Source organism: Anser brachyrhynchus (genome assembly GCF_964034855.1).
Source record: "Anser brachyrhynchus genome assembly, chromosome: 20".
Taxonomy (NCBI): Eukaryota; Metazoa; Chordata; class Aves; order Anseriformes; family Anatidae; genus Anser; species Anser brachyrhynchus.
Genome location: NC_137713.1, coordinates 4901150 through 4927335, shown reverse-complemented (window position 1 = coordinate 4927335; position 26186 = coordinate 4901150). Strand labels below are relative to the sequence as shown.

General features: G+C 54.8%; 3 protein-coding genes across 8 annotated transcripts in view; 1 reads left to right on the top strand and 2 right to left on the bottom strand.

Annotated features, from left to right (window-relative positions):
• Positions 1-4419, top strand: part of GOSR1 (golgi SNAP receptor complex member 1) — a 34194-nt gene extending 29775 nt beyond the window's left edge. For both annotated transcript variants that reach the window (XM_080563253.1, XM_080563252.1), the window contains exon 9: positions 217-4419. In XM_080563253.1, coding sequence (XP_080419379.1) covers positions 217-341 — 125 coding nt within the window. In that variant the 3' untranslated portion in view covers positions 342-4419. The remainder of the gene's footprint in view (positions 1-216) is intronic.
• Positions 4420-11473: 7054 nt separating this feature from the next.
• TRARG1 (trafficking regulator of GLUT4 (SLC2A4) 1) lies at positions 11474-21425 on the bottom strand. 5 transcript variants are annotated; one of them, XM_080563247.1, is made up of 4 exons: positions 20945-21405; positions 19025-19158; positions 16961-17093; positions 11474-16377 (listed from the first exon to the last, which is right to left on the bottom strand). In XM_080563247.1, exons 1-4 carry the CDS (start codon positions 21329-21331, stop codon positions 16102-16104), a joined length of 930 nt encoding a protein of 309 aa, XP_080419373.1. In that variant the 5' UTR covers positions 21332-21405; the 3' UTR covers positions 11474-16101. The 5 variants fall into 5 exon arrangements, with proteins under 5 accessions (XP_080419373.1, XP_080419374.1, XP_080419376.1 ...); XM_080563248.1 differs by having other exon boundaries at positions 11474-16299; XM_080563250.1 differs by lacking the exon at positions 19025-19158 and having other exon boundaries at positions 20945-21425.
• A 1650-nt stretch (positions 21426-23075) lies between these two features.
• BHLHA9 (basic helix-loop-helix family member a9) lies at positions 23076-24330 on the bottom strand. Its single transcript, XM_080563242.1, has one exon. The coding sequence runs from the start codon at positions 24319-24321 to the stop codon at positions 23629-23631; it is 693 nt and encodes a 230-aa protein (XP_080419368.1). The 5' UTR covers positions 24322-24330; the 3' UTR covers positions 23076-23628.
• Between the last annotated feature and the right edge of the window lie 1856 nt (positions 24331-26186).

Below are 26186 nucleotides of genomic sequence, written 5' to 3'. Positions count from 1 at the left end.
CTGTCACCTCTCTTCTCGGATTGTCTGATTAGCGAAGTACAGTTGAAATCCTGCTAACTATCTTTAAGTTTTTGTTTTTAATTGCATTTGCTTTCTCCAGCTTGGGAGTAGTTCCGCATCATTTCTTGCAGTGTTGCTCACTTCCACATGCAGAATTTGCGGCTTGTTAATAAAAATGCTGGCTTTTGATATGACCTTGACTCAGCCTCCTTAAAGATCGGTTTCCAGCAGTGAACAGCCTGATTCAGAGGATCAACCTTCGGAAACGACGAGATTCTTTCATCTTGGGTGGCGTCATTGGCATCTGTACCATCCTACTGCTGCTCTACGCTTTTCATTGATGGATGTGCCCCCGTGGACTCTGCTAAACTCATCACCACCATCCATCCCCTCCAGTCAAGGAAAAGTGAGTGGGGGAAGAGACAGACTTGGAACAGCCTGCTCTTTGTGGCTGGGAGTATCAGCATGATGTCTAAAGTTTAGGATGGTAGACTGCGACACTGGTTTTGGGTTGAAGCTGCAGTGTTACTCCTTCCCTGCCATACATCTTCCTTTGGTTAAATTAGATGGTCTTTTCTTTTTTTTTTTTTTCTTTAATTCCCTGTTTCACTGCAAGGTAAGTAAACATGGGACTCTTAACAAAAACCGGTGGAACAGCTGCTGCGCTCAGTGGTGTTGGGGAGGTCTGTTGTTGGCTGGTAGGTGGAAAAAGAGTGTTAGGCATCCCTGGGCTGGAAGCTGTAGGAAGCCTGCTTCCCCGCTGGGCCAAGCGCAGTACTGAACACTTTTGCCCTATGAGAAGAATATTGCAGCTTTAAGCCATCAGGTTGCTCTACTACTAAATACATGTTCTGTAATTCTTTTTAACTCATGGCTGAGATACTAGTTATTTCTGCGTTATTTGTGCTGTGAAAACTGTGCTTCACGCAAATTCCTCAAAGAAAAAAAAAAGGATTGTTCAGTTCACTTTTTGCACAGAATATGAATAAACCACCCTCTGAGGAACATTTATAGGTTTTTTTTTTTTGTGGCTTTAAAGGGACTAACAAGTCCCCTTTTGTAAAAAGGGAGCACAGTGTCCTAGCAGCTGTTTACCATAGTGTTCAGTCATCTGAAACGTGACCAAACATGAATTCACCTGAAAGCAGACTTTTGGGTGTAAATACTTGGATTTTGGATGACATCATAAAGGTCTTTATAAAGACATGATTGAAAAGCCTATATTGTAATTTACATAAAGTTATTCTAATAGCATTAATATTTTTACACTGTAAGTAGGATATAATCTAAACTGTCAATTGGAAATTAAAATTATGATGGTTATAGCTGAGGCAATTGTATCTAAGTGCAAAAGTTTGGGACATGCCTCCTCATAGTAAAGAGCTGAATGTATGAATAGTGAACCAAGTTTCATTTACCATTATCTGGGGGGAAGTTTTTTTTTTTCTTGTCCAGACATGGAACATGAACCCTGTTGTGTTTGTGTCAATAAACAAAACCGATGTCAGGAATGGCTTTGATATTGCAGATTCACAAGTTATGGATTTTTTCTGCTCTCTCAATGGCTCTTTTTCCATCTGTCATATCGTAACCCACTAAATAGAAACTGAGGCACTGAAATCTCTTTCTAAGAACTGGATTAACTCTTTTTGCAGTGAATTTACAGTGCTTCTAACTGGTTTCACGTATGCCATTACCCACAAATGCCAGTTAGTCTCTGGGTTCTCTTCTGGGACAGAGTCTAGCGGGACAGTCGCAGTATTTTTACTGCTTTTTATAGTGTCTGTGAAGTACCTGTTGGAGGGATTAGAGACTTGTGCCTGTCTAGTGTGCAAAACCACACTGTTGCGCCTAAAATGTTTGTATGGATTTGAAGGCTTATTTGCAGAATAGTAACTTTGTGCTATAAAGTCTGCAAGGACTTCTAATCAGTCATCTTGTCATTTGGGATTCAAAAGCGTTTGAAATGAATACATGTAAAACGGTGGGGCTCGTATTTTAAATAAAGGGTGATTTATTTGGATGATCTGGGAATGTTCCTGGTTTGAAATAAAGTGTTCATTAAAGGGGTTTGTGGAAAACCTTGATGGATAAAGGAAGTTTTATTAATGAATCTGTGTGTTGGGAGATCAAACTTCATTTCCCCCAATGCTTTTTCTTTGATTCCACCCCCACAGGACCCTGATCAGCAGTTGTCCTTCTGTTTAGGATTTGTAGGATTTGATCGCTATATAGTTGGCAGTATAAGATCTGCAGTATCGTAAATAAATTCATTTACTTAATCTTAAAACCAGTCTTTTTTACTGGACTTAATTGATTATTTGGTGCATATATTTAATCTTATTGTGTGATAAAGCTGCTATGGAAAATGTGTAGATTATAATAAATATGTAAACATGATTGATTTTTCATGTCATGAAGATGTTATGGAGGAACTGATATATTTTAGTACAAAATAATAGAAATATGCTGAATTATCTCTGATAAAGCTTTACTGGAAGTGGTTTCAGTATTTACAACCCCTCTATGGTTTTTATTTATGTTGGTTTTGCATTGGAAAATACATTTAATTAATCTTGTAATCTCCCTTTCATTATCTTCTCCTCTAGCTATGTGAGCGGGCATTTTGCATTGCTCTCTGAAGTGATGTGCTTGCATATAGCCGAAGGGGAAGGACTTGCTAATTCTCCTGAATAATTCTCCTGAATGTCTCTGATAACATGAACCTGTAGGTGGGACAATGGACTGTTAAAAGGAAAACAGAGGGTTGTACATTTAATCTCAAATTCCAAAATACAGGGTTGTGTGTCTCCTATTGCTAGATATGTTCTCTAAGTTTTTTCTTCAGTATAGTTCCTCTTGCTCTAAGGAAGAAAAAGTCCTTAAGGAATTCTCATTTCTGCAGTTCCTGGCAAAGTTGCAATTTTGAAATTCATCCAAGCAGAATTGTGCTGGGAAAATTGTTAGTAAGCCATAGAAATGAAGTGAGTAAATCCACATTTCTGCAGGGCACATTGTTTCCTTCCACTCTCCTTTTTTAATTTCTTCTTTATTCTTGCCAGTACACAAGCACCAACTTTAAACCTGTCCAACAGCCCTTTGGGTAAGCATTAGAACACAAGGGATCCTTCTGATCCCCCAAATGGACACGCATATTATTAGGCTTTTTTTTGTATGTGTTTCTCTGATCTTCATGCTCCAGTTGCTTGAGCAGAGATGGCGGGGGGACTGCACCAGGTGTTGCACATTCAAGTGGTGAGCTTTTGGGTGGCCACAACTCAGAGCACAGCTGAAGCTTATCCTTGCCCCTCCCTAGAGGCTGTGCAAGCAAGGCTGGAGGTGGAGGCAGGGCTTTGCCAGCCTGGAAGGGACCTGGGACCAAGCAAGGTGGTGCTTCTCCTAGGGTGAGTTTGCCCTTCTTTGGGGAGGCACATTTTTATAAATCAATTCTGAGTTTGTCAGCTTTTGGATATCAAGGTGTGCTATAAATTTGTACTGGATTCATCACACTAATCAACTAGACTTTTTTGTTTGTAGCTTTTAAAGTCATTTCTTTTGGAAGGCCTTAAGATCACTGTGAGAAGAAAGAGGCAGTTCCTTGCTGGCTATCGAAAATGAATGAGCAAAAGTAGGAGGTTTTTTAGGTGATGTGAAAGTTTCAGATAAGTTTGTCAACTGCTTGTCCTCAAGGTCTGCACTCTCAGAGGAACTGTGTTCCTGAAGCTCCCCCCAAACTGCTACGCAGGGAGTGGAGGCTGGTCCGCCACTTCTGGTTGTGAAACTCAATCAGGATTGTTTTAGTTCCCTAAACCTAGCAGCTTGTTTCCCAAGATCACTTAATGCATGATCTTTTCTTAGATTTTTTCCCCCAAAACTTTCATTTGAAACAGGAAGAAGTAACAGCTATACCACTTTTGAAGGACAAAATAATTCTTAAACTCCTAATAACAGTACTAGATTATGCAATCCTTCAGAGCAGTGCTCCTATTTAGCAATGTAAAAGGAGTCTACAATGAAAGACAAAAGACATACTGAGACAAAACTGAGCCATATTCCAGGTGAAATCCTCTTGGTGCCCGTATCTGATGTGCTGACTGGATATTTGAAACCAGTGTGATGCTTTCAGCTCTGAATATGTAAGTGGTTGTTGGTGTGTCTGCTACAGAGTGAGGAAAGCGGTTGAAATCAACACTCAAGATAACAAAAAGCACACACAACTTTCTCACAAAACATCCCAATGCAGACTTTTGTAAATTAGTTTCTGATCACACTTTCTGATTTTTCTTTCTGCTTTTCATATAGCTACTTGAAACGTACTTTATTGTATCTGTAATTATTTTTTTCACCTATTGTGCATTCTCTGTATATATTTAAAAAGCTTTGATATGTAATTTAATAATAAATTAGAATTCTAAGCAAGGTGCTTGGTTCTTTCCCTGTGATGATCTTTGCCTACTCAACCTTCCGTGAAGATGCAGAGAAGATTTGGTAACTCATCTCTCCAGTTTGGGATTGTCACTGAATGTACACGAGTTTGTTCTCCTTTTTGTACCAACTACCAGATGTGTAGGAGCATTTCCTGACCCAGGTGCTCGGTTTGGTGGGACCTGTTCATCCTTCCTGCGTGTTCTTGGAGCCCCCTTCTCACCTTCTGTTTCAGGCATCCATGTTGGCAGGGTTTGAATGTAATAAGTTACTTTGTTTTGTAGTGCTTTGGCAGATGGAAACAAGGATGGTTTTCTTTAAAGGTAAGCTTTAAGAAGGTTTCTGTATGCCCTTAGTATGGGACATAAATTCCTAAATGCACAACAAAACTGATGTTGTGAAGCTGTTGGGGTGTTCCCCGTCCCCGTTTTTAACACACTTCTCTGGGCTTTGATACCTTTTTTCCCCCTCCTCTCACAACACAAACCCCAAAATAAGCCAGTACTTCGAACACAGACCAAGCAGTTGTAAGAACTCACAACGAAGTTGTCACAGTGTGCAATTACCCAGCACTGCTGCTCTCTGGACAGCCTCCGTCCCTGGGTGTTCAAACCAGGCCATGGCATGCCCAAAGAACTGGAAAGGGTTCCTCCACTTGTTGGTATTTCATGTTTCTGTAACTGGTTGCTGCATCTTGCAATGTCACTCAGATTTATTTTCTCAAATGAGAAAGTCTGGGTGGTGGTTTGATACCTGTCCATCTGCGTAAGAGCTGGTCATTAGCTTCCTCTCAGCGCTGTTGTGCTGTGCCTGTAATGCTGCTTTAAAGAGAAATTTGTGTGTCCTTAATGTGCCTACTAAATATTCAGGAATGACCATATCCTTTCTCAAGGGAAGGTTTAGGCTGGATGTCCCAAGCTGGAGAACTAACTTCAGAAACCGCTTTGCAAACGGAGAGGCGGCTCTGCCTTCCGACAGCGGGCAGCGCAGTTCGTTCCTCCAGCAGCGGCGCTGGTAATAAGTGGTGCATAAAATTCCATCTTCGCTTGGATTAGAAAGTAAATTATTAATGGAGCTGAATCCTTTTTTCCAACTCCCCGTACAGTCAATAATTCATAGTGGCACAAGCGTAAGATTTATATTTTTAACCATCCACCTCCCAGAGTACCATTGTTTGTGTTGCAAACTGTTGTCCTTCCTGACAACCTCGGGCTCTTCGTGCATTATGGATCAGCTCTGCTCTGCCCCTTTGGTCCTGGTGCGATTCCCCGAGCAGATTTCCTGCTGAGAGGGAACCGAGCACGCCATGAGAAATTCATGAGGAGAGACGGGAGTGGCTTTGTTTTATCTGTGTGGCTGAACGCGGGAGATGTGCTGCTGTGTGGACTGGAGATTTTCTGTTGAAACATTCAAAACTCAACGTTTACCAAATGTTCCCTTATCCAGAACAGGGGGCTTCAGGCACAGAGACTGCTTGCAGTGTCTGGGATGTGCTCGTTGAACACTGAAGCCTTCATCTCGCCCTTCTGCAGGCTGTTTGAGACTTCCACACCTGTGTGCTGGTGCTCATCTCCTCCTTCGTGTCTTCCTGTCACTGCCGCCCTCCTTGGTCTTTGTTCCTAACGGGACCCTGAGGCTTTGCTAACCCGCTTCTGGCAGCACTACGAGTATAGCAGGCGGAAAGCTCTGGCTGTGATCAGTCCCTCTGCCTTTGAAGCAGCATTTGCAGTTCCCTCATTGTGTATTATTTTCCTGTTGTCTTTCCACTTTCACGCCCTGTGAATTCTCTGCCAGTGGTGTGATTTTAAGAAGTCTTCTCTGATTGACTCCTTTCAGGTCTTTGCATCTTGTGATGCTTTTTCCACTCTGCTGCCCTTCAGATCCTCCTCCCTTGCTTGCTGGGTGTTTGGCTTCAACTCAACATTTCAAACACATGAATTTGCTTTTGGTCTCATCATTTTCATCTCTTAAAAATGTATCCTTACTTTGAAGTCCAGAGAGGCTGTCCCAAAGCTACTCGAAGCTTATCGATCAAAACCACACCTGGAGCTCTGAAGCCTCACGGATGATACCCACCTCGGTGCGCAAGCACAGCGTGCTCTGTCCTCAGTGCTGCCATCAGGTTGACCACTGCCTTCAGATGTTTTGTTTCTTTTCTTATCTTCCTTGCCCATACCCATCTGTCTGGTGCAAGGTTAGTGGGAGAGGGGACAGTGTTCTTCATCTTTTGTCTTTCTAAAGATACATGGAAAAACCTGGTGGCTCCTCGCTGCTGGCTGCAAACCCAAATCCCATTTAGCTGCCAGCTGTATTGTGGAAATTGATGGTGTTACTGGTACGTGTGCCTGGGTCAGTCTGTTACAGACCTGTCGGGCTGTGGACCTGTGCTGAGCTGGCTTCTCTCGGGGTGAAATGCTGCTGAAACATCACATTTTTGAGGGAGCCTTTTCTTGGAGCTCTGCAGGGTGCTCAGGAACATTGCAGGTAGAAAAAGGCATCGGGAACACGGTGATGGGGTGTCCCTGGCGGGTCCAACTGCTGCCACACAAACATTCACTACGTTAGTGAGGAACAGGACTGTGAAAGGGCTTTCTTGCTACTGGAGGCTGGTGATGACCAAGCGATGGAGCTGGGCCGTGGCAGAGGCCTGGAGCTGCCGGGCTGAGGCCTGGGCTGGGCCCGGCCTCCCCTCGAGGCCGGATGGCGCCAGGCAGGTCGGGCACAGAACGGGGCAGGCCTGGATATTTCCCCGCTGTGCCGCGAGGGGAGTTCCCTCTAGGTCAGGCATGTCTCACCAGCGCTAAATTTACTCTAAAATATTACCGAGATGGGGCGGCTTGTGAGTCAGGCCTATAAAAGCACGCCTCGCTTATGTAAAGAAATGCAGCTTGTGAGGAGGCAGGAGGGCCACCAGCCTCCCGCGGAGGCCATGCGGTGCTGGCGTGTCTGCCCTCCCGAAATAAACGGGGCTCTGCAGGCAGGGATGGCTCCTCCGGGTTGGGTCTGTGCCTGAGAGCAGGGCTGAGGTCTGCAGCCACCTCCCCCTGAGTTTCCGTGCATTTCAGGGAACATAAATAATTTTCCATCTCCGTTCTGGCTCAGAGTTAAATAAATGGAACTGGGGGGATGAATAAGTTCATCTGCTCTTGTCCAGGAATATTCAGCTTGAGCTGTTCTGCTGTGGGAGAGGGAAGGAGCGTTGTGAGGGGTGCTGCTGTGGGGATTCTGGTTTTTGAGTCCTTTCTGTTCATTCAGGTCTGTGTGTTTGGCCTTTGAAAATCCCCACCTCCTAGGCAGCTGTCTGTTTGCTAGGTGAACGTCCCTGAGTGCTGGGCTACTGAGCAGCTCCCACCACGGCTCAGCTGCACCCAGGGGTGAGCTCCTCGCCCTGCCCAAGGTGAGGATGCTCCTGGGCTCAGAGGCTGAGCCCTGGCCCCTCTGCGGGCATGGTGCTGATGGCAGCACTGGGAGTGGGACGGGGGGGTGGATCCTGTGTGTCCCCCTGCTGCTGGTTCAGCTCCAGGAGCTCCAGCTTATGCCCTCTGTACATGTTGCAATGTGGAAAACAAAATCGAGGTCTAAATAGAGCATCCTTTAAAGATTAAATGTCTTCCCAACGTCCTTTTAATGGTTTGCTGCTGCCCTAGCCCAGCCGCGTCAAACCTGTCAGGGTGCAGGGGGTGAGTTGCCCTCTTTCCTTCTGCTGCCCAGATGAAATTGATGACGCGATCCGTTTGCATCGATCCTCGCTGGGAAGGAGCGTAACATACGGGTTTTAGGGGATTGGACCTCAGACCAGATAATTGGAAGAAAATGCTTTAGAACCAGCAGCCTATAATTAAACCTCTCCAAGGCACGGTGAGATGCAGCGAGCTCAGCAGAAGGAGGCATTTTGCTGTGAAGACTTCCCGTCTTTGTTTCACGCTGTGTGCTATTAAAGCAAACAACCTAACAAGCTTCAGCAACGTTCGGCAGCTCTTGACCAAGAATAGCATCTAACCTTACAGCTAAGCTGGAAACAATGAGGACCATCAGTCTTCACATTTTAGCACATAAACTAGGTAGCTTGGCTCACGGAGAAATCCCCATGACTCTATTTTTGGTAATCTGGAGCTTGCAGGGTGGGAGATTTCATCTCCTGAGGCATCCAGCAGTAACCACCAGAAGGGGAAGGTCCCGATTTAGAGCAGTGCCCTGATCTGCTGAGACAATTCGTACTTAGCTGCGCAAGCTGCCTTTTTCTGTTCTCAGTGGTATGCGTTTTAACCACCGCTCTTGCTACGAAGTTTGTAGAATATGTCATGTCTGATTAAAAAAAATATGAGCTTGGGACGTGATGGAAATGTCTGCCTTGTGCCTGTGGGGTCAGCTAGGCTCCTGGTGGAGAGCCCTGTGCAGATGCACAAGATGATGCTTTGTGTCTCTGCCTGCCTCGGTGGCAGTCTTAATTTGGTCTTAACATCTCCAGCTAATTACCTTTCTGTGAGGGAGAAGACTGGGGTACACTCTGTCTCGTTTGGCCCAGAATGGAGCTCCAAGCCCCTCATGTCTGTGCAGACGAGGGTGATTTAACAGAGCCAGACGTGTTTGTGTGCTGCTTGGACGCCCTTTCGCACTGCTCCCGCCTGGTTCTCGGTGGCTGCAGCACCCTGAGCTCTGGCTTGGTCACCCCACAAGCACTGTGCCAAGCCCTTCACGGCACTTCCTGCAGCAGCATCCAGTGTTATGAATGAGAGAGCAAATTCGTTTTCCCTGTGCTTAATTTGTAGCTCCCATGTACAGCAAAGTCATAGAAACCAGATGAAGAACTGGTGACCAACTTTTTGTCCCTTGCTTGAACCTCCAAACTCATGCAAATTCATTAACTAAGACAAACTTAAAGAGGTGAATGGAGAGCCTATAGCGTTTAGTAGAAACCATATGCAACATGGAAATGGGATGTAAACCTCTTGATGTTCCTTGGCATATCTATTATACATGAGCCATCAGAGCAGCGTATTAATAAAACAGGAGGCGAAAGCACTTGGCACTCCCAGCTCTTTAGCGAAACATCAGAGCAGAGGCTGTCAGCCTCAGTCTTTGAAGCCTGGAGCTTGCATCTGCCCAGCTGCTTCAGTGACACGGTCAGGATGCTCGGGGGATGCTCCCATCGAAGGGAGATCTCTCCACTCTCTGCGTGTTGTTGTTTTTTTTTTTTTTATGCTAGCAAGATTCTCCTCCTCCAGGACAAAAATATCCTCCTTTGCTGCTCAGCCTTCATGCATCCTGGAATCCTTAAGCAGTAAGTGACAAGGCCAACGATGGGGTTAAAGCAACCTCAGACATCAGCGTGCTGAGATGCAAACTCTTTCTGCTCCTCGAAAGCTCTCCCCACTGGGGCTGCTCTGTCCAGCCTTGTGCTGTGCATGAGGCCCTTGGTTTTGCTGAAGAATAAGTGAATGACGCTGAATTTTCTAACTGTCTGAGTTGCTTCTCTATCAAAGCAGACAAAGGTGGCTCTTTGGACCTCCCTGGCACCAGGCTCAAGCTTGCAGAGCTTCTGGGCGAGCAGAGGCAGGAAGGGAGGCTGCTTCGTGCCAGGCCTGACCTCGGTGCCAAATGGGATCAGCCGCAGCAGAGGGGAAGGCTGGAGCTGCTTGGCTGTAAGCATTGGTGGGTGGTGATCCCTGAAAACAGAGAGCAGCCCGAGCAGCCAAAATCCTCACCCTGCTACGTGAAGCTGAACATCAGCACTGGTGCAGTGCGAGGGGAGCAGTCAGGAGTGAGAACCAGCAGATGTAGCTAGGCTTGTGGTTTTCAAAGGAACAGGCACACCAAAGAAATAGGGTTAATTTGTTCAGGTGTCAGCAACCCGCAGGGCCCAGTAGGAGGTAGAGAGCGTGCTGTGGAAGGGATGGGGCATGGAGGGGGGGGCTGAGCCTGACTGTGCGGCCTCCTACCGGGCACCCCAAGCCGAGCGTGGGCTCAGGGCGCTGGGCTGTGGCGGATCCAGGGCTAATTATTGTTCCTTTGCTTCCTGAGGTGCATGGGAGGGTAACGGAGCTGTGTTCCCAGCAGTTTACAAACGTTTAGTTTGCACCTTTCTCTTGCTTTGAGTACCAGCAGGGGGGGTGTTCCTTCTCCCCAGCCAAAACTACAGCTTGGTTCCTCAGGAAAGAAAAGGGTATTTATTGTAACGCTGCCTACGAAAATGGCAGGCAGCCCAAGCTTTCCTGGGCCCCACTGGAGGCTGAGGGGTTTGGGTATGGACCGCAACCACCCCTGCAGCACGGGCACGATGAATCCCGAACCCTGGCTGCGGGAGTGGAAGAGCTGAACCCGTCCCATCGCAGGCACGGTGCTGCAGAGGAGAGCTAGAAGCTGACTCCCCGTGCTGCCAGAGGGATGCTGGACGGGGTGGTTGTGCACAGATCCTGTGGCAGACCGGCGTGCCCACACACAAGCACCGCCGGTGGGGCGCGAGGTGGGTTACACCTGTGGGTGAGAAGGGAAAGAGCTGCAGCCGATGCTTTCGGTGACGACATGAATCGTCACGCCTTGGTTTAAGGGACTTTGACAAGGGGCTTGCTTCTGAGGAGCAGCTTGCATTTAGGCTTTTTTTAGTAGGGGCCAAATATTGCTGTTCGTTCATGAAATCCATGGTTTTGATCGATAACTCAGGATTTTGAGGAGGTTTGGTATTCATCTGTGTTCTGCCACGCTCGGTCGTGCACCAGAACACAGAACTGCGGTGGCAGGGCCAGCAGTGTGAAGCAGCTCCTGGCTGCTGCTCCCCATCCTCTGTGTGCTGCAGGCACGGGGGGTTCCTGGTGGCACCGAGGTACCTGGTGGCACTGCCCAGTATGGTGGCACACCAGCCAGACACCTCCATGGTGGCTGTGCTCCCCAAGAAGCTCAGCACCACTCCTCTCTGCAGCACCGGGCTGAGCTCTGTCCCTTCTGTTCTCCGACGTGCTGCTGTCTGCTGCCAGCTGCTTGTGTGTGTATTTGCAACCCGCCGCACCCAAATACCCGCTGATCTCCTTCCTCTTGGAGTGAGAAGCGATAATTAAATGGCTAGTTCAAATTTAATTATTTTTTTTCTTGTATAGACAGAAGAAATAAGTTCAGCTGTGACCATGCATGTTACATTTTAATTTTTTCTCATGCCAAGAAATACAAAGGAAGTATGTCAGGTATACCGCATCGTCCTGCAGGGAAAGAAACACCTATCAGCAAACCCGAGTGCCCAGCCGAAATTCCTGCTGTTCGTGCTGTTTGTGGATCCGACTTTTCCAGCTGGAATTCAGAGGGGCTGAGGCTGTGCGTGGAAGTGGTTACAGCAGCGGGGGGAATGCCCCTGGCGCTGCCACGCACGGATCCTGCCCTGGCACCACTGTGCAGGGTCTGGGAGCGCGTGGCCCCGCATCGGGGCTGCCCTGGGGTACTGCACATTTTCCCTTCCTGGTGCTTCGTATCCCACGTGGGTATTTATAGGTTGGAGTTTTGCTACCTACTGGCGTTAGCAAATGCTTTGCAAATATTCCCACTTCGAAAAGGCTGCTTCCCCCCCGCACCCTTTGGCTTGTGCCCAAGCATGGGGGTTTTCAGTCCAAATCTGTCTTCGCCAAAATTAAAGGATGTGCGCGGGAAGAAAACGAACCTTAAATCTGCGATTACTGGAGTGTGGGGCCTGGGCTGTGGCTCTGGGCCGTGGTCAGCAACAAGGTGCAGGGCTGGGGGATTCGAAGAGAAAGCCATGGGACCAGCCCTCAGGGCATGGCCGACGCAGCAAACCAAAAGCAGATCTTTTGCCGCTTTCCTCCCTTTGTGCTAAAATCCCTCTGGTCTCCTCTGCAGGCGTTCCCCAGCCGCGTTGCCGTAACCTAGCTGACCCATACCGGTCTCTGCATCCTCCCAGCTGCTGGAAGGACGATAAGCCTGTCTGCAAATCACTCCTTCAGCCCAGCACGTCCTTCCAGCATCCCCCAGCCCAACAGGGGCTCTGCTGGGCCTCCCTGGGGAGAGGCACCCCAGAGGCTGGGTGCCAGCGGGGTCCCGCAGCTCCGCGCGCCGGCTCCTTCCCGATCCGCGTGGTTCTGTCCCACCAGGACCTCACACTTGTCGATCCCAGCTCCTGCTCGGACTCGCTTATAGCCGCGTTTCCCAGCTTCTCCATCTCCTCAGCGTGCCGTCCTCCTACCAGCCGCACTGCGCTGCCAGGTAAGGCTGGGTGGCCACCATGCCGCGGGGAGCTCGCCTCTTCCCTGCTTTGCTGGGGGGAGAAGCTGGCCAGATGCTGAGGATTTCGTGTTTTAGTCGGAAACAGAAAGCTTGATGCTGACGTGTGTGCCTAGGGGACGCTGCAGCAGGTGGCAATGAGCTGTGACACAAGCGATGGGTCTTGTGAGTGGAGATGAGGAGGAGAAGCCTTTCTGTGATATATTTATTGTGATCGCCCATCCACGCTCTAAAAACAAACTTCGGGAGAGGAGCGGTGGTGCCTGGACGTGCAAAGCAAGGTGCTCGCACTGAATTGGCAAAAAATCGTGAGGGGTGTTTTTGCTTCCTGGTTCAAAGCCCAAAGGAGGAAACTTGGGTCCCAGTGGCCTCAGGGTGGATTCTGCCAGGGTTTTGCTCCTCGTGACGCAACCCCGTGTGAGGTGCCCTCAAGGGCTGGGGCTCATCGGCTTCTTCCTTGGCGCAGCAGGGTGAGACCATGCATGCCCCAGGGAGCAGCTTCCCGAGGGCCTCCTGGCAAAAGCTTCGCAAAGGGTCAGGCTGCAAAGTGCGTCAGGAGGTTGTTGGAGAGCAGGGGAAGAGCCTCCGCGTCCGGCTGGTCCCGAGGAGTTTATTTCTCTGGCGCGACTCAAGGGCGGGATTGCAAGGAAAGGAAATACTTTATGTCAGGAGTGACTGGAGAGCTTTCGGCTGGATCTCAGTGCAGGACAATGCCCAGAAAGGTGTATTCAAGAGTGCAGAGCAGCGCAATTGGCTCTAACCAGAAAGAAGATTAAAAAAAAAAAGGAAAGGAGTTGAAGTGTCTTCGGTTTTATTATCTGTAATACCAGGCTGCGAAGCAGTCGCCTCAGCAGCCCGGTGCTCCAGGCTGGGGCAGAAGGCACTAACCCCATGTGGGTGCGTGCACCAGATCATCACCGTGGGTGTTTCGGGTGTTGAATTTTAGTGCCTCTGCTGCTCCTGGCTTCTCTGGACAGGGACTTTTCCAGCCAGGGACTTCTCCAGCCCAGCTCCGTGCGGCCGCTCACCGTCTCCTGCCTGCGCCAGGGCTCCCAGCCCGGCCTGAAATGCAGTGTGCGCGTGTGGTTGTACAGATCCCTTTGGAAACATCAGATTCCAAGGAATTATGCATTCACTCCTATTTATATTGATGAGGAGAAAGAAAAAACGTTGTCTTTTCTGAGCTGCTCGTGCACGTGACTCGGAGCAACTTTGCCATCTGTGCCTTTAGCAGAGCACAACGCCGAGCCGCCGCGTGCGGGGCTGCGGGGCTTCGTCGTTAGCCGTAGGAGAGAAGGTCGGGCTCTTTAGAGGAAAGGCTTTATGTAATGATAAAAATAGCTTTCAAATCCTTCATTTGGTGCTCCCAAGTGCTGTAGTTTTTCCCTGGATGCCGGCCTGTCCGATCCTCAGGGGATCCCTCCTGGCTTTGCCATAACGCTGGCTGTCAGTGGCTCAGGACAAAGCTGCACCTCAGCCAGCCAGCAGCATTCGGGTTCAGGGCTTAAGAAGGAAACTTTTTGGCGATCTGATGGACAGACGCAGCATCCACAGCTCATCCATAAGATGAGGGGTTTAGTCTCAAAGGGAAGGCTTCTGGTGAGAGCGGGGACAAGAGCAGAAACCACGGAGCACCCTGACGGACGCGGCACCAGGCTGAGCACAAAGCTTTCCCTAGCACCAAGGGCGGAAAACAGAAGTGCTAAAGGAAGGTAGTGAATTTGGTCCATTTTCAGAAGCTTGTAGTTTCTAATAAAGCACAGGCAAAGGGGCGGATGGGGAGGCAGCCCAAGAAAGTGCTGTAGTAACATGCTATTGCTCTGAGTCCCTGGAACCCCTTTGAACTTAGAGGAAAACATGAGCAGTGTGTCCAGGGGATTTGGCTCCCCTATCCCCTAGGTCCAAAGAACATCTAGCCAGAGAAAACTCTGTAATGAGGAGCAATCAAACAGGAGAATGTTCCCAGCTATGCCCCTGGGGCACTGCAGACCGAGGATTTACAGCCTGCAGCTCTCCGTGCTGCCTCCCTGCGTGCCCCTTGTGCTCACCAGCTTGGAAGGGACGGGGGTGCCAGGACGCTGGGAGGTTTCTCCTGGCACGCCTTGCTGTGCTGTGCAGCAATTCCCCATGCAGGCAAAGCCCTTGGACGTGCTGGGTTTGGTCTGAGGTTTTTCCAGATTAACTCAGGGAGCAGGGGAAAACATTTCGTGCCCCAGGACAGGCTGGGGGTGCAGCTCCCGGTTGTGTAATTGTACCAGCAAAGTTTTGCTAAAAAGAGGCTCAGCTAACACGGAGCCAGTGGATATGGCTAGGAGCCATCTACAGAGCCTGGGTACAACGACAGGAGGTGAGACCTTGCATAGTCTGGGTGGCAAATACAGTACCAGAGCCTGTGCCAGCCCGCGGCAGGGACGGGCGGGAGGTGGGGATGGGGACGGCAGAGGGGGCCGCGCATCGTGGAAGACTTGGCAGGGCACGGGGGGGCCCAGGCAGATCAGGAGGAGCAAAAAAAGTCATTGTTCTTTACATGTCGTTAAATACAAAACGTTAAAAAATAATACCGTTTGTGGAACCGGCCCCAGCCAGCTCCAGGGATGCTGGAGATGTTCAGAGACGCAGAAGGGCGCGGGAGGGGGAAAGAGAGGAGCAGGGATCCTAAACCCCTCTGCACCTCTGAAAATCTCCTGGTAGGTCATCAGCTGAAGCCCAGCGGGGTGAGGGGAGATGAGCACAGACGACAACAGGGTCTGGATCGCGCTGCTTTTGGCTGATGGGCAGGGCAGGACATAAACGCTCGAGCGGATAGCATGGGCTCTCCGTGCCTCGGTGCCGCTGCTGCAGATTAACCAGGCTCTTTCCTCAGCGCCACGAGCATTAACCTCGCTTCAGGTGCCCAGAGAGAGAAATGTGTGGTTGCACGGAGAAAGCATGTTTCCTTCCATTAAAATCCCCACCGTGGGGCCGGCTGAGGAGGAGCCTGGCGTTCTGCTGCGGCAGCATCCTGCTCTGCCGGCTCCGACATCTGCTGCAAGTGACAAAAGAGCTTGTAGGAACAGACGTGGAGAGCATTCCCAAAGGCATGCAAATGGTCATTGTCTCTTTTTTTTGTTGTTGTTTTTTTTCATCAAAAATACAAAAGCAACCCCCACACTCTCCAGCTCCTGCGGCTGTGATCTGCCCTGAGCGGAGCTGGGCTCCCACAGCTCGGTTTTCCTCCTGCCCCCATCAGCTCTCCGCTCCCGATGGCAGTTTGAGCTTTTGTTTTTTTTTGCCGTAGAGACAGATAACGTAATGATTTAAAAACCAACAACCCCCCCAAAAACACAGTCGCTTGTGCCAAAATTCTTAGAGGGGATTCCTCAAAGTGTCCTGGTCCGTCCTTAGGTTTTCTTTAAAATAAGCTTCGTTCCCGAAACTCCCTCCTTGCCCTTCGCCAGGAGTTGTCTCCCCGCTCCGTCAGTTTTGCTGGAGGGGAATGAGGTAGTGGGTTTCCCCCTTCTCCTCTCCACTCGGCACCCGAAGCTCTTCCCCATCCCTCCTCGTGATGTTTTCGTCCCAGCCCTTGTCCAGGCTCGTTCCCAGGGGGCGGCGGAGCAGAAGCGCGCGTTCCTCCAGGGCGGCCCCCCTACGCTGTGACAAGTTTTTGTTGTGAGGCTGTAAGTAAAAACCCCAAAAGGAGAGTTGTCTTCCTCCTCTTCGAGGTATTTGCATGCTAAAATGTCTTCTAGGAAACTGTAAAATAAAGAGAGGCTTAGGGCAGCTTCCAGCAGTCACAGAGATGTCCCCGATGCTCTTGGCTCGGGCTTTGGGTTCGAGCGGCCGAGAGCCGAGGTTCCCGTTTGCCCAAGCAGCGCTGCCAGCGGCCCTGCTGCTCTTGGCAGGTGGCTTTGTGTCGGGGAAGGTCCCCAAACACCGGGGGACTGCACCCCTGGGCAGGCTGGATCCCTTTGCTTTCACCCCACTACACGCTTCCAAACCCACCGCAGCCTTGCCAAGGCTTCGGGTTTTAGCCTCTTGCCTGGGAGATCTCCTACAGACACCGGTTATGGGGCAGCTCTGGGGGGGATTTCTCCTCCTGGTCACCTACACAGTGTGTATTGCTACCACAAGCAACCCGTTCTCCGAGGTATTTTGCACACACGGGTGATGGTGGTGGCGGTCCCATGGGGGACCTCAGTGCCCTTACGCTGTGGTTGGGGTGGGAACGGGGTGTCCTACAGGCAGGGCTGCCCTATAAGCTGCTGAGGACAGCACCCAAGGCACCATGTGGGGTCCCTGCTCGAGCTGGGCAGGGGAAAAGGGAAGGAGATGTTACCTCTGATGCTGAGTGAAACGTAGAGCACGATGATGATGGTCCCCAGGACGATGGAGACGATGCTGAGCAGGCGGGCCATGCGGCCGAGGCGCCGCGCTCCGTCCATGTCCCCCTGCTGCCCGCTGTTCCTCGACTGGGGGGAAGCACAGAGAGAGGCTCCTGAGAACGGTGCCGGGGCGATGCTCTGGCTGCAGTCCCCAAAATGAGAGCGGCTGTGTCAGCAGGGGCCTGGGCTCCTGTCTCTGACAGTTTGGTGCCCTGGGGTGGCCCCGCGGGGATGCTTCCGTGGGCAGGAGCTGGATGGGACGGGGTCTGCCTGGTGTCGGAGGGACTAAGAGGTGTCCCCAGAGTGGGACCTCCTGTCCCACTGCCCAGCCCCAGCCCCCTCTGGCTCTTTTATGGGGAAAAAAAATGCTGAGATTCTGGAATTCCCAAAAGCAATTCACTTACAGGGGGCTCTGATCGGGGGCTGTGTCCCCCAGGGGTGCTGCTGCATTGCTGCAGCTCGCGTGCAGGAGCACATCCAGCAGGCACCAGCATCGTGATGGGAGGTCCCCAGGGGACAAAGTGCTGCGGCTGCTGGCTTTGGGAACGAGCTGTCGGTGTGGGGGCGAGGCTGGAGCCCCCCCAGCAGCAGGAGCCCTGCAGCCAGGAGCCCTGGCTCTGGGATGTGGCCGCTAAAATCAGCGAAGCTCCGCATGGAGAAGCTAGCTCAAGAGTTAAAGGTGGAAGGGTATTAAACAATCCCCCTCTCCTTTCTAAAAACGCATCTCTGAGATGCAGTGCCCCACAAAAGGTGCCCTCTCACATTTAAAACAGAAGGAAATGAAGGGCTGGGAGGCTCAGCACAGCTCCAGCGCCACGTCCTGAGCAGGGTTAGGGTTAGGGTTAACGCAGGCGGCTGCAGCCCCGCAGATGTCCGGCTGTGCTAACACATCCCAGGCAGAGCCATTTCCCCAGCACTGACGCTGGCTTAGCTCACGACCTCCTTTCTTTCGGTCTCTACAGCACCTTTGGCAATGTCAAAAACCAGTGGTACGCAGCCAGGGGCCTTTTTGTGTCATAGAACAGGAGGTGACAAAATGAAGCTCCATGGGGTGGTGCTGAGCTGGGGGAGAGTAGGGAAGCACGGGGATTGACAGGGTCCCTGCACTGCTCCCAGACAGCTCCTTCCATTTGGGATTTTTATAGGCTCAGATGTTTGCAACCAAGTGTAATATTTTTGCAGGGTGTGGGTTAGATTGCGGTGGAACACATTTGCAATTTTAGCTGTCTTCCAAGCAAAATATATGGGCTAACAAATTCAACATATTCATCGCCGCAGCTTCTGGAAGTGTTTACTGATCATTTATCCTGAACAATTACGAAAAATACATCAGCACTGGCACGGCGTGTTTAGCCAGCATTTGTTACTGTACATATATTATTCATCGGCGTGGAACAGTTTGATTATAGCTGCCTGGTATCACTGATGCTAACATTTTCTTTCTACATGAAAACATGAATATTTTGTTTATTAATCAAGACTGGAAGAGGCAGAATAGCTCCGAAATGCCTGGGGGCTGGGGCAGCATGCCACGGGGGTGCCGAGCTCCGTGTTTTGGGCACGGAGACATGAGTCCAGGTGGCTCAGAAGAGCCACTGATCGTCCCTGCCTTCGTCCTGTCCCCTGCTCAGAGGGCATTCTCCTAACAGCTAGCCCCAGCAGTCTCATTGCAGATGAAGGCGGTTACTTTTCTGTAAATTCTGGGACTTTTCCTAGTCCCAGGACAAAGGCAACCAACCTGGCACAGCCTCTTCCCACAGCCCTTCACAATTTAGGAACTGGCTTTGGATGCATTCCGCTGACCACCCCCAGTTATTCAGAACAAATCACTAATCCTCGATGCTTAAATTGTGTTGAAAACCCACTCCGGGCGAGGTACAAGCCAACATCAGACGCAGATCTATGGAGGCACCATTTAAAGGAGGAACGTGGGGCTTGGCTTCTCCCACGTCGCTCCGTACCCACCGCACTTACACCCCTGGGAGCTGCCAGGCCCTCGCTTTGTCAATAAAACGCACCCAAAGGGGAGGTGGAAGACCCTCCACGTTGCTCTTTTCCATGACACCAGTGTAAGCAGGAACAGGCTGGGGGCCGGAGCAGATTTTTTTCCCCACCCCTGGCCATGGGCCCTGGGGGGATCCAAGAGCAGGGCCTGAAAAATGATTTATGAGACACCAAATCCAACAGCCTTCATTTGCTTCCCTCCCCGGTTGCCGCTTAGTGCCCAGAAAAGCTTTCCTGTGCAAAAAGCGTTGACTTAGAAAAACACAGTCGTGGAGCCGGAGGAAAGTCAGCACGTCGCGGGGAGGCTGCCTGCCTCCCCCAGCAGGGCTGCCAGCGAGGCACGGGGACAGTGCTGAACACCCAGGTCCCGATTTGCAGGTGGTGGGACACCCCCGTCCTGTATCCCAGGGGGGCACCGGGGCCTGCGGGAGCTTCGACCGTGGCTGGGAACTGGATTTGTGCCTGGTGTGAGCAGGTGGACCCCCAGCTGACGTGCTGAGAGCTGCTGTGGCTGCAGGAGCACCAGGGAGATGGGGACCCCATGGGGCTGGTGGAAATGGGGGGGGCCACGAGCTGCACAGGGTGGCAGCGGGTGGATGTCCCAGGGGGGCTGGAAGCAGCCGATCCTCCCCCAGCCCTGCGTCAGCACCGGGCGGTGGGGCTCGAGGGCCTCAGCTCTCATCTCCCCCTTTGCTCGTCCCCTCCAGGGGCTCATGCGGCCCAGGAGGCACATCCCCGCCCCGCTGGGGGCTCTAGCCTCGCGGGGAGGAGGATTTATTTTGCCTGAAAGCTAATGGGGCTGGAAAATCCCCGTGAGAGCCCCCGCCGGCCGCTCTCCCTCTCGCCCAGCCGGACCAGGCCGCCCGGCTTCCCCGCGCGCTGCCTGGGCGGCCGCCACCGCACAGCTGCACCGTGCAGATGGCAGCTGGTAAAAATGGTGATTCTGCCTCAAAATGGAAACTGGTCTCTCCGGAGGGCTTTCTGCAGCACCTGCCACCGACTCCTCAAGTTGTTGCTGGTTTTTGGGAAGCGCTGTGTCCCCCCCCTCCCCCTTGTGTTTTGGTGTGGTGAGCAGGCAAGTGCTCGCCCTGAGCTGATTTTCAAAGGAAAGCTTCGCCTCGGTGGCGAATGAAGGGTGTAAAAGGTGCCAGGGGGTGTAAAGCAATGGGTAAGGGGGTGGCCGTGCCTACGAGGCTCTGCTGAGATGGGTGGGAGGCTGCCTGCTTGCATTCTCCCCAGCTCCGATGTCGGTGCGCGAGCTGAGCTGTGGGGGATATTTAATGGGGATTTTTTTTCTCTAGGACAAGTGCAGGAGCTGCAGGCACAGCCCGTCCCTTTGGAGTGCCTGGGAGCGGGAGCGAGCTCCCAGCTGGGGTCTCCCCAGTGCTGCGGGGCTGGGCTGCGAGGTGCGGGGGCAGAGCCCTCACCCGTGCTTCGCCTCGCTGCTCCGTCCCAGCCGGGAACCAGGCTGTGGGCTGCCTGGCACCACCGGGAGAGGAGCAGTGCTCCGTGGGGACACAGGGGCTTGGTGTGCCCTGCCACGGCTGTGACCTCATCCCGCATCCCACACCATCCTGCATCCCACAGCATCCCTTATCCTACATCCCACCTCATCCCGCATCGCCCTGCATCCCACGGCACCCCGCAGCATCCCGTATCCCACATCATCCTGTACCCCGCATCCCACATCGCCCCACATCCTGCCTCCCACCTCCTCCCGCCTCCCACCTCCTCCCGCAGCCCACCTCATCCCACACCCTGCATCCCGCCTCATTCCACACCCCACACCATCCCGTACCCTACCTCCCGCCTCACCCTACGTCCCGCATCATCCCGTATCCTGCAGCCCGGGCTGCCCCCGCCCCATCCCGCCGCTTGCTGTCCCGGAGAGCCCCGAGGAGCCCCCCCAGCACCCCCCATGGCTCGGGGCTCACCATGATGGAGAAGACGAGGGCCACCACGTTGATGGGCCAGACGGGGCAGAAGCAGGAGAAGATGGCGAGCACCAGGTAGTCCCGCGGGCGGCCCTGCTCGGGCGGCGCCGTGCTGGTGCCGGTGGAGGAGGCTCTGCCCAGGCTGAGCCGCGACGGCGACAGCGGGGCCGCGTCCAGGTGCCCGACGGACACCGACTTGTAGCCGAGCCCGTGCCCGTTGCGCTCCGCCTCGCCGGCCAGAGCCGCCGTGAAGGATTTGGAGCCTCGGAGCCCTTCGGTAGCCGCCAGCAGCTTCTCGGTCTCCTGGAGCCGGGAGGGCAGCGCCGAGCCCGAACCCGAACCCGAACCCGAGCCCGAGCCCGGGGGCGCGGCGGTGCCGCTCGCCATGGCCCGGCCCGGCCCGGCCCGGCCCGACGGAGCGGGCTCCGAGCGCTCCCCGCCGCCGCCGCTCTGCGCTCGGGGCTCGCCGCCCCCCCCGGGGAGGCCGTGCCGGGGGTGGGGCCAGCACGGCTCGGCCCCCGGGGCAGGAGCGGGGGATGCGCAACGCCCCCAAAAGCCCCGGGGAGGGGGGTGGGGGGGTGGGGGGCGGGGGGGTGGGGGGGGGTGGGGGGGGGGCTCGTCGGGCCGCGGGGAGGGTGCTGGGGGGGGGCTGAGGGGGTGGGATGGGGTGGGGTGAGGTGGGGGGGGATGGGGGGGTTGGGGAGGGGTGGGGGGGGGTTGGGAGGGATGGGGGGGTTGGGGGGGTGGGATGGGGGGGTGGGATGGGGGGGTGGGACGGGGAGGGGTGGGATGGGACTGGGAGGGATGGGGTGGGGTGGGATAGGGGGAGAGATGGGATGGGGAGAGGTGGTATCGGACGGGATGCGATGGGACGGGATTAGAGGCTGGACTAGGTGATGATCTTGGGGGTCTCCTCCTACCTAGGTGATTCTGGGATTCTGGGCTGGGGTCGGGTGGGGTGGGATCGGGGGGATTTAGGGGGGAATCCCCCCGTGTCCTCCCTCCCCTCCGCCGTGATTCCAGCCCCCCCACCTCGGAGCCCGCTCGGCCTCGCCCCGGGCTTTCAGGACGCGGTGCTGGGGACGGGCGGAGGAGGTGGGGGGGGTCCCCAGCGGTGCCCCCCTGCAGACCCAGCTGGGGGACAGCGGTGTCGGGACAGGGACGAAAGCAGGAGCCAGGACCCGCAGGGTGCCGGCGCGGGGGGGGCGCGTCCTGGAAAGCGGAGCGCAGCCCCCAGGGGGGCGGCGGTGTGCTGGGGGGGGGGGGGGGCGGGAGGAGGACCGCAAGCACCCGGCTGGGCTCCAGCGGCTCTCTTCGGTTCTGATTTTTTCCTCTCCGGCTCGCCAGGGATTTATTTCCCAGGCGGTGAGTGCCATCTGCGGGCGCACCCAGCGCCCTCTGCCTGCTCCTGCCCGGCGGGGGGGGGGTCCCAGCGCCTCTCCCACCCCACAGCCTGGAGAGGGGCCTGCGTGTCCTAACCGAGAACCCGAGAGCAATGCAGGGATGCTGCTTCGGGGGTCTCGAGGCCTTTTTTCCCCCATTCCTGCTTTTTCGGGCATCTATTTCCACTTGTCTTGCTTTAACACTAAAGTGAGGGGGGGGGGAACTGGAAACACGAATTTGGGTGGAGAGGGGTTCGTGTAGGGTTATGGCCGGTTTTCGCTTCGTTGCCCCGTGGTGTTCCTGAGCGTGTGTTGAGAGCTGACAGGGGCAGAGCAGGGGGAGCTGGTGCAGGGGGAGCCTCACCCCATGGGGGAGCCTCACCCCATGGCGGAGCCGCCCAGCACCAGGGTGCTGCAGGTGGGAGAAGCAGGATTCCGTCAGCAGCCATCGCTGCAGGCCCCTCCTGGGAAGGGGAACCTCCTGGAGATGCAAGCCAAGATGTCTCACACCGTCAGCACTTTGAGAGGCTCCTTCGCTGAGCGGAGAGCTCTCCCTCCTGGCTGCTGGGAGCTTTCCTCCGCTGGGCTCATTTCCCAGCTCCCCCACCCCGCGCTGGGACTGAGGGAGGAGGAGGAGGAGGAGGAGGAAGCCTGGCACTCGGGGAGCACAGGGCTGAGCCCCGCTTTCCTCCTGGCTGGGCTGACCGGGAGCGCGGTCCCAGACCGTCCCACGGGAGCCACTTTGCAGTCGTCAGGAGGCAGCGTGGGGTTTATGAGCTCCTCGACCTCTCCTGCAGATCTGCCCGGGCACCAATATGTGCACCGATGGGCTTAGCATTAAAGGTACAACCGAGTGACCCTTTCCCAGCTCCTGCTCCCCCGCTCCATCAGCCGGAGCCAGAGCTGTCCCCCAGCCAGCAGCCTCACTGCGATCCGCGCGGCCCATCTGTCCATCTCACGCGCATTAACAGGCAGCGCCCCGACGCTGGGCTTTTGACTCGTGTTTTCTCACAAAGCAAGCAAGAGAGAATAAATAACCGTGACAACTTGCAGCAGGGAAACCTCACGACAAAGAAACACAGAGATTCCTCGAGCGGAAAACAAAGCTCTCCACGTCCCCCAGCTCTGAGCTCTCCTGCAGAGCAGCGAGCGCAGCCGGGCACCACGCCGTGCGCTGGGCTCACAGCACCGCGCCGAGCCCCGTGTCCCACCTCTCTCCTGCCCAGGTCCCTTCCCGCTGCCCCGTTTGTCACTCGGCTGCGTTACCTTCCCGGCACCGTCTCGCCTTCCCAGCCTGAAGGGTCAGTGGATGGGGAGGCGCTGGTAGCCTGAGCTCTGGAACCCCCCCAGCTGCCAGGGGAGCGGTGCTGCCGGGGGGGCTCGCAGGCTGCCCGTGTGTTTGTGCTGGCAGCTGCTCCGGAGACCAAGCTGGTGGCTCCCGACGGGATAAAACGCAGGGCTGGCTGCCGGGCGATCCTCCTTCGGGCTCTCGTGGTGCTGGAGCTGGCTCTCGGGGGGATATCCCCCGTAGCCTGCGGCACCAGGGAGCCGGGGGCGGCCGTCCCTCGCTCCCTGCCCGCGGCACTCAGAGTGGGCGCAGGGCCAGCAGCGCGCGGCGCCGTGCAGGGACAGGGACAGAGCCGTGATCCGGCTGATGGCTCGCCGGAGGGTGGCGATTTTGGAGAGCCTCTTGCCGCTGAGGTCGTGCTTGAGGGCCAGCCGCAGGGCGTTGAAGGCTTGGTTGTAGTCCAGGATCCTCTTGCGCTCTCGGACGTTGGCAGCCATCCTCCTGGCCTTGGAGCGCGCCGGCCTGCTCCTCTTCCTCACCTTCATCTCCTCAGCCTCCCCCAGGTGGGCGGCTGCTTCCCTCCCCTTGGGGTCCCACAGGTCCTGCCCGCGGCACACCTGGGGTGCAGCCCCCCTTTCCTGCTCCCCTTCCAAGCCGTCAGGGGATCCCCACCGTGCCACACCGCTCCCCACGGCTGCTCGGGACATGGCTGCGGCTTGTGGGGACGGGGCGAGGTGCTGCTGCGGTCCTGCCTCCCGCGAGGCTGGCAGACACTCCTCCGGGGTCACGCAGCCTCCCCTAAAAACCCCAGCTCATCACGTGGCTCCGTCCCAGCCCCTCCACACCTTCCCCCAGGTGTGCTGCCCTGGGGACACCGGCCTGCCCTGCGGGGACACGGCGGTGCCAGGACGGAGCAGGGACACCGGTACCGGGTCCACGGGGTTTGCAGTGGGAACGGGGGGCAGCCAGCTAAAGGCTACATTTTGCTGCTCCCGGGTCCTAGAGGAGAAGCAGGGCTCTCAAGCACACCTAGCAGGGGTTGCTTTAGTTGCTGCGGGGGGGTTTGGGCCCTGCAGGAGCTCCCCACATCGCTCTGCCCTCTCTGCGGGGCAGCTCGGCCTGGGCTGGGTCAATCCTAAGCTCACTTGGTGCTTTGGGGCAGAGCCCGCGGGCATCGCTGCCCTGGCACGGGGCTCGGGGGCTGCTCAACCACACTCACTGCTGCGGGGGCTTCTCCGCTGCCCTCTGTTTCCCAGGGAGGGAAACTGAGGCACAGAGTAAGGAGGCTGCTGAGGACAGCGTCCAGGCTTGTGCCTGAGCCCAGGAGCAGGCAAAAACCTCCTGGGCAGGATGGTGCGGGCAGTACCCGGGGAGCTCCCTGCCTTGCCTCCCACCCTCTTCCCATCCCTAAAAACCTCCTCCCAGGAGGAGCTGAGCACCCCCCCGGCCCCACCAGCCCCAGGGACGGGGCTGGAGCGTGGAAGGAGCTTGGAGCCAGCGCGTTGGAGCTGCTCACACCGCGGGGTCCTGGAGAGCTGGGGGCACGGCCGGACCGGGGCAGCAGCAGCAGCCCCCCCCCCCCCCACACCGGTGGGGCCCGGGCAGGCGGGGAGCAGAGGAATGCGGGGGCTTGGCACGCCTCTGCCCCGCGGAGCAGGAAGCAGGAATGTCGTGGGGGGACCGGGCAGGTGATAAAAGAGCTAAAGTGCTACCTGCCTCCTGCCTTCCTGTCCCCGGGGAGCAGCGGGGGCCTGGGGGCAGAGCTGGCTGGGCCAGTGCTGGTGGGTCTGCCCGGTGTTTAATGGGGCTGGAGTGGTGTGTGTGGGGGGGGGGGAAATGATGCTGCAAGCATCTCCTTGCTCCCCGCACCTCCCAGCCTGGCTGTCGGGAGGGCCAGGGCCCTGTCATCCGAGAGTGCATGGCAGGGACACAGGGGACCTCTGGCCCTGGGGTGGGCACGCTGCCTGCCTGGCCCCCGGTGGGTTTATCCCCCCATCCCCAGAGCCTTCCAGGCAGTTTCACATCCCCCTGCCCCTCGCCCACCGTTTCATTAGCGAGCAGCTGCTGAACGCCCCCATGAGAGCGGGGTAACGACGGCTTGAAAAATGGCCCCAGAGCTGTTGTGACAAATTGCTGGGGTTACTGGTGCAAAAGTGGGAGAACGTCCCCCCCTTATCCATCCTTCCTATCTGATCGTCCTGGACTGGGTTTGATCAATTGCCACAATTAGCGGGGGCTATTTGTCTATTGCCCTTCTCCTCTCTTGGCCCTTTGAAGTGGGAGCTAATTTAGGTGCCTCTGCTCCAGGAACCCCATAAATCAGGAGCCGGGGCCTGGGGGAGCGGGGAGAACAACGCAGCGGGACTTCAAAGGGAGGTGAAGCTTGCAAATATTTCCGAACACCCACCTGTGCTCACCGTGGCCCTCTTTTTTCTTTTTCCCAGTGGCCTTCTGGCCGCTCAGGGGTGCTCTGCACCGGTGCGGGTGCTCCCCCGGCCGCTGGCTCAGCAGCGAGCCCAGCTCAGGAGCGAGAGGCTTTTTGGGGTGGTTTCATGCTGGACACTTAGAGAAA

What these genes read in the sequence shown, in the direction of transcription:
- BHLHA9 (XM_080563242.1), bottom strand. Translation starts at nt 24,321, where the DNA reads ATGTCCCGAGCAGCCGTGGGGAGCGGTGTGGCACGGTGGGGATCCCCT.
- TRARG1 (XM_080563247.1), bottom strand. Translation starts at nt 21,331, where the DNA reads ATGGCGAGCGGCACCGCCGCGCCCCCGGGCTCGGGCTCGGGTTCGGGT. An exon ending in GTCTTCCACCTCCCCTTTGG is followed by an intron (nt 17,094 to 19,024) that starts GTGCGTTTTATT and finishes GCTTCCCCCCAG; the next exon opens with TCGAGGAACAGCGGGCAGCA. An exon ending in CGTTTCACTCAGCATCAGAG is followed by an intron (nt 16,378 to 16,960) that starts GTAACATCTCCT and finishes TTTATTTTACAG; the next exon opens with TTTCCTAGAAGACATTTTAG.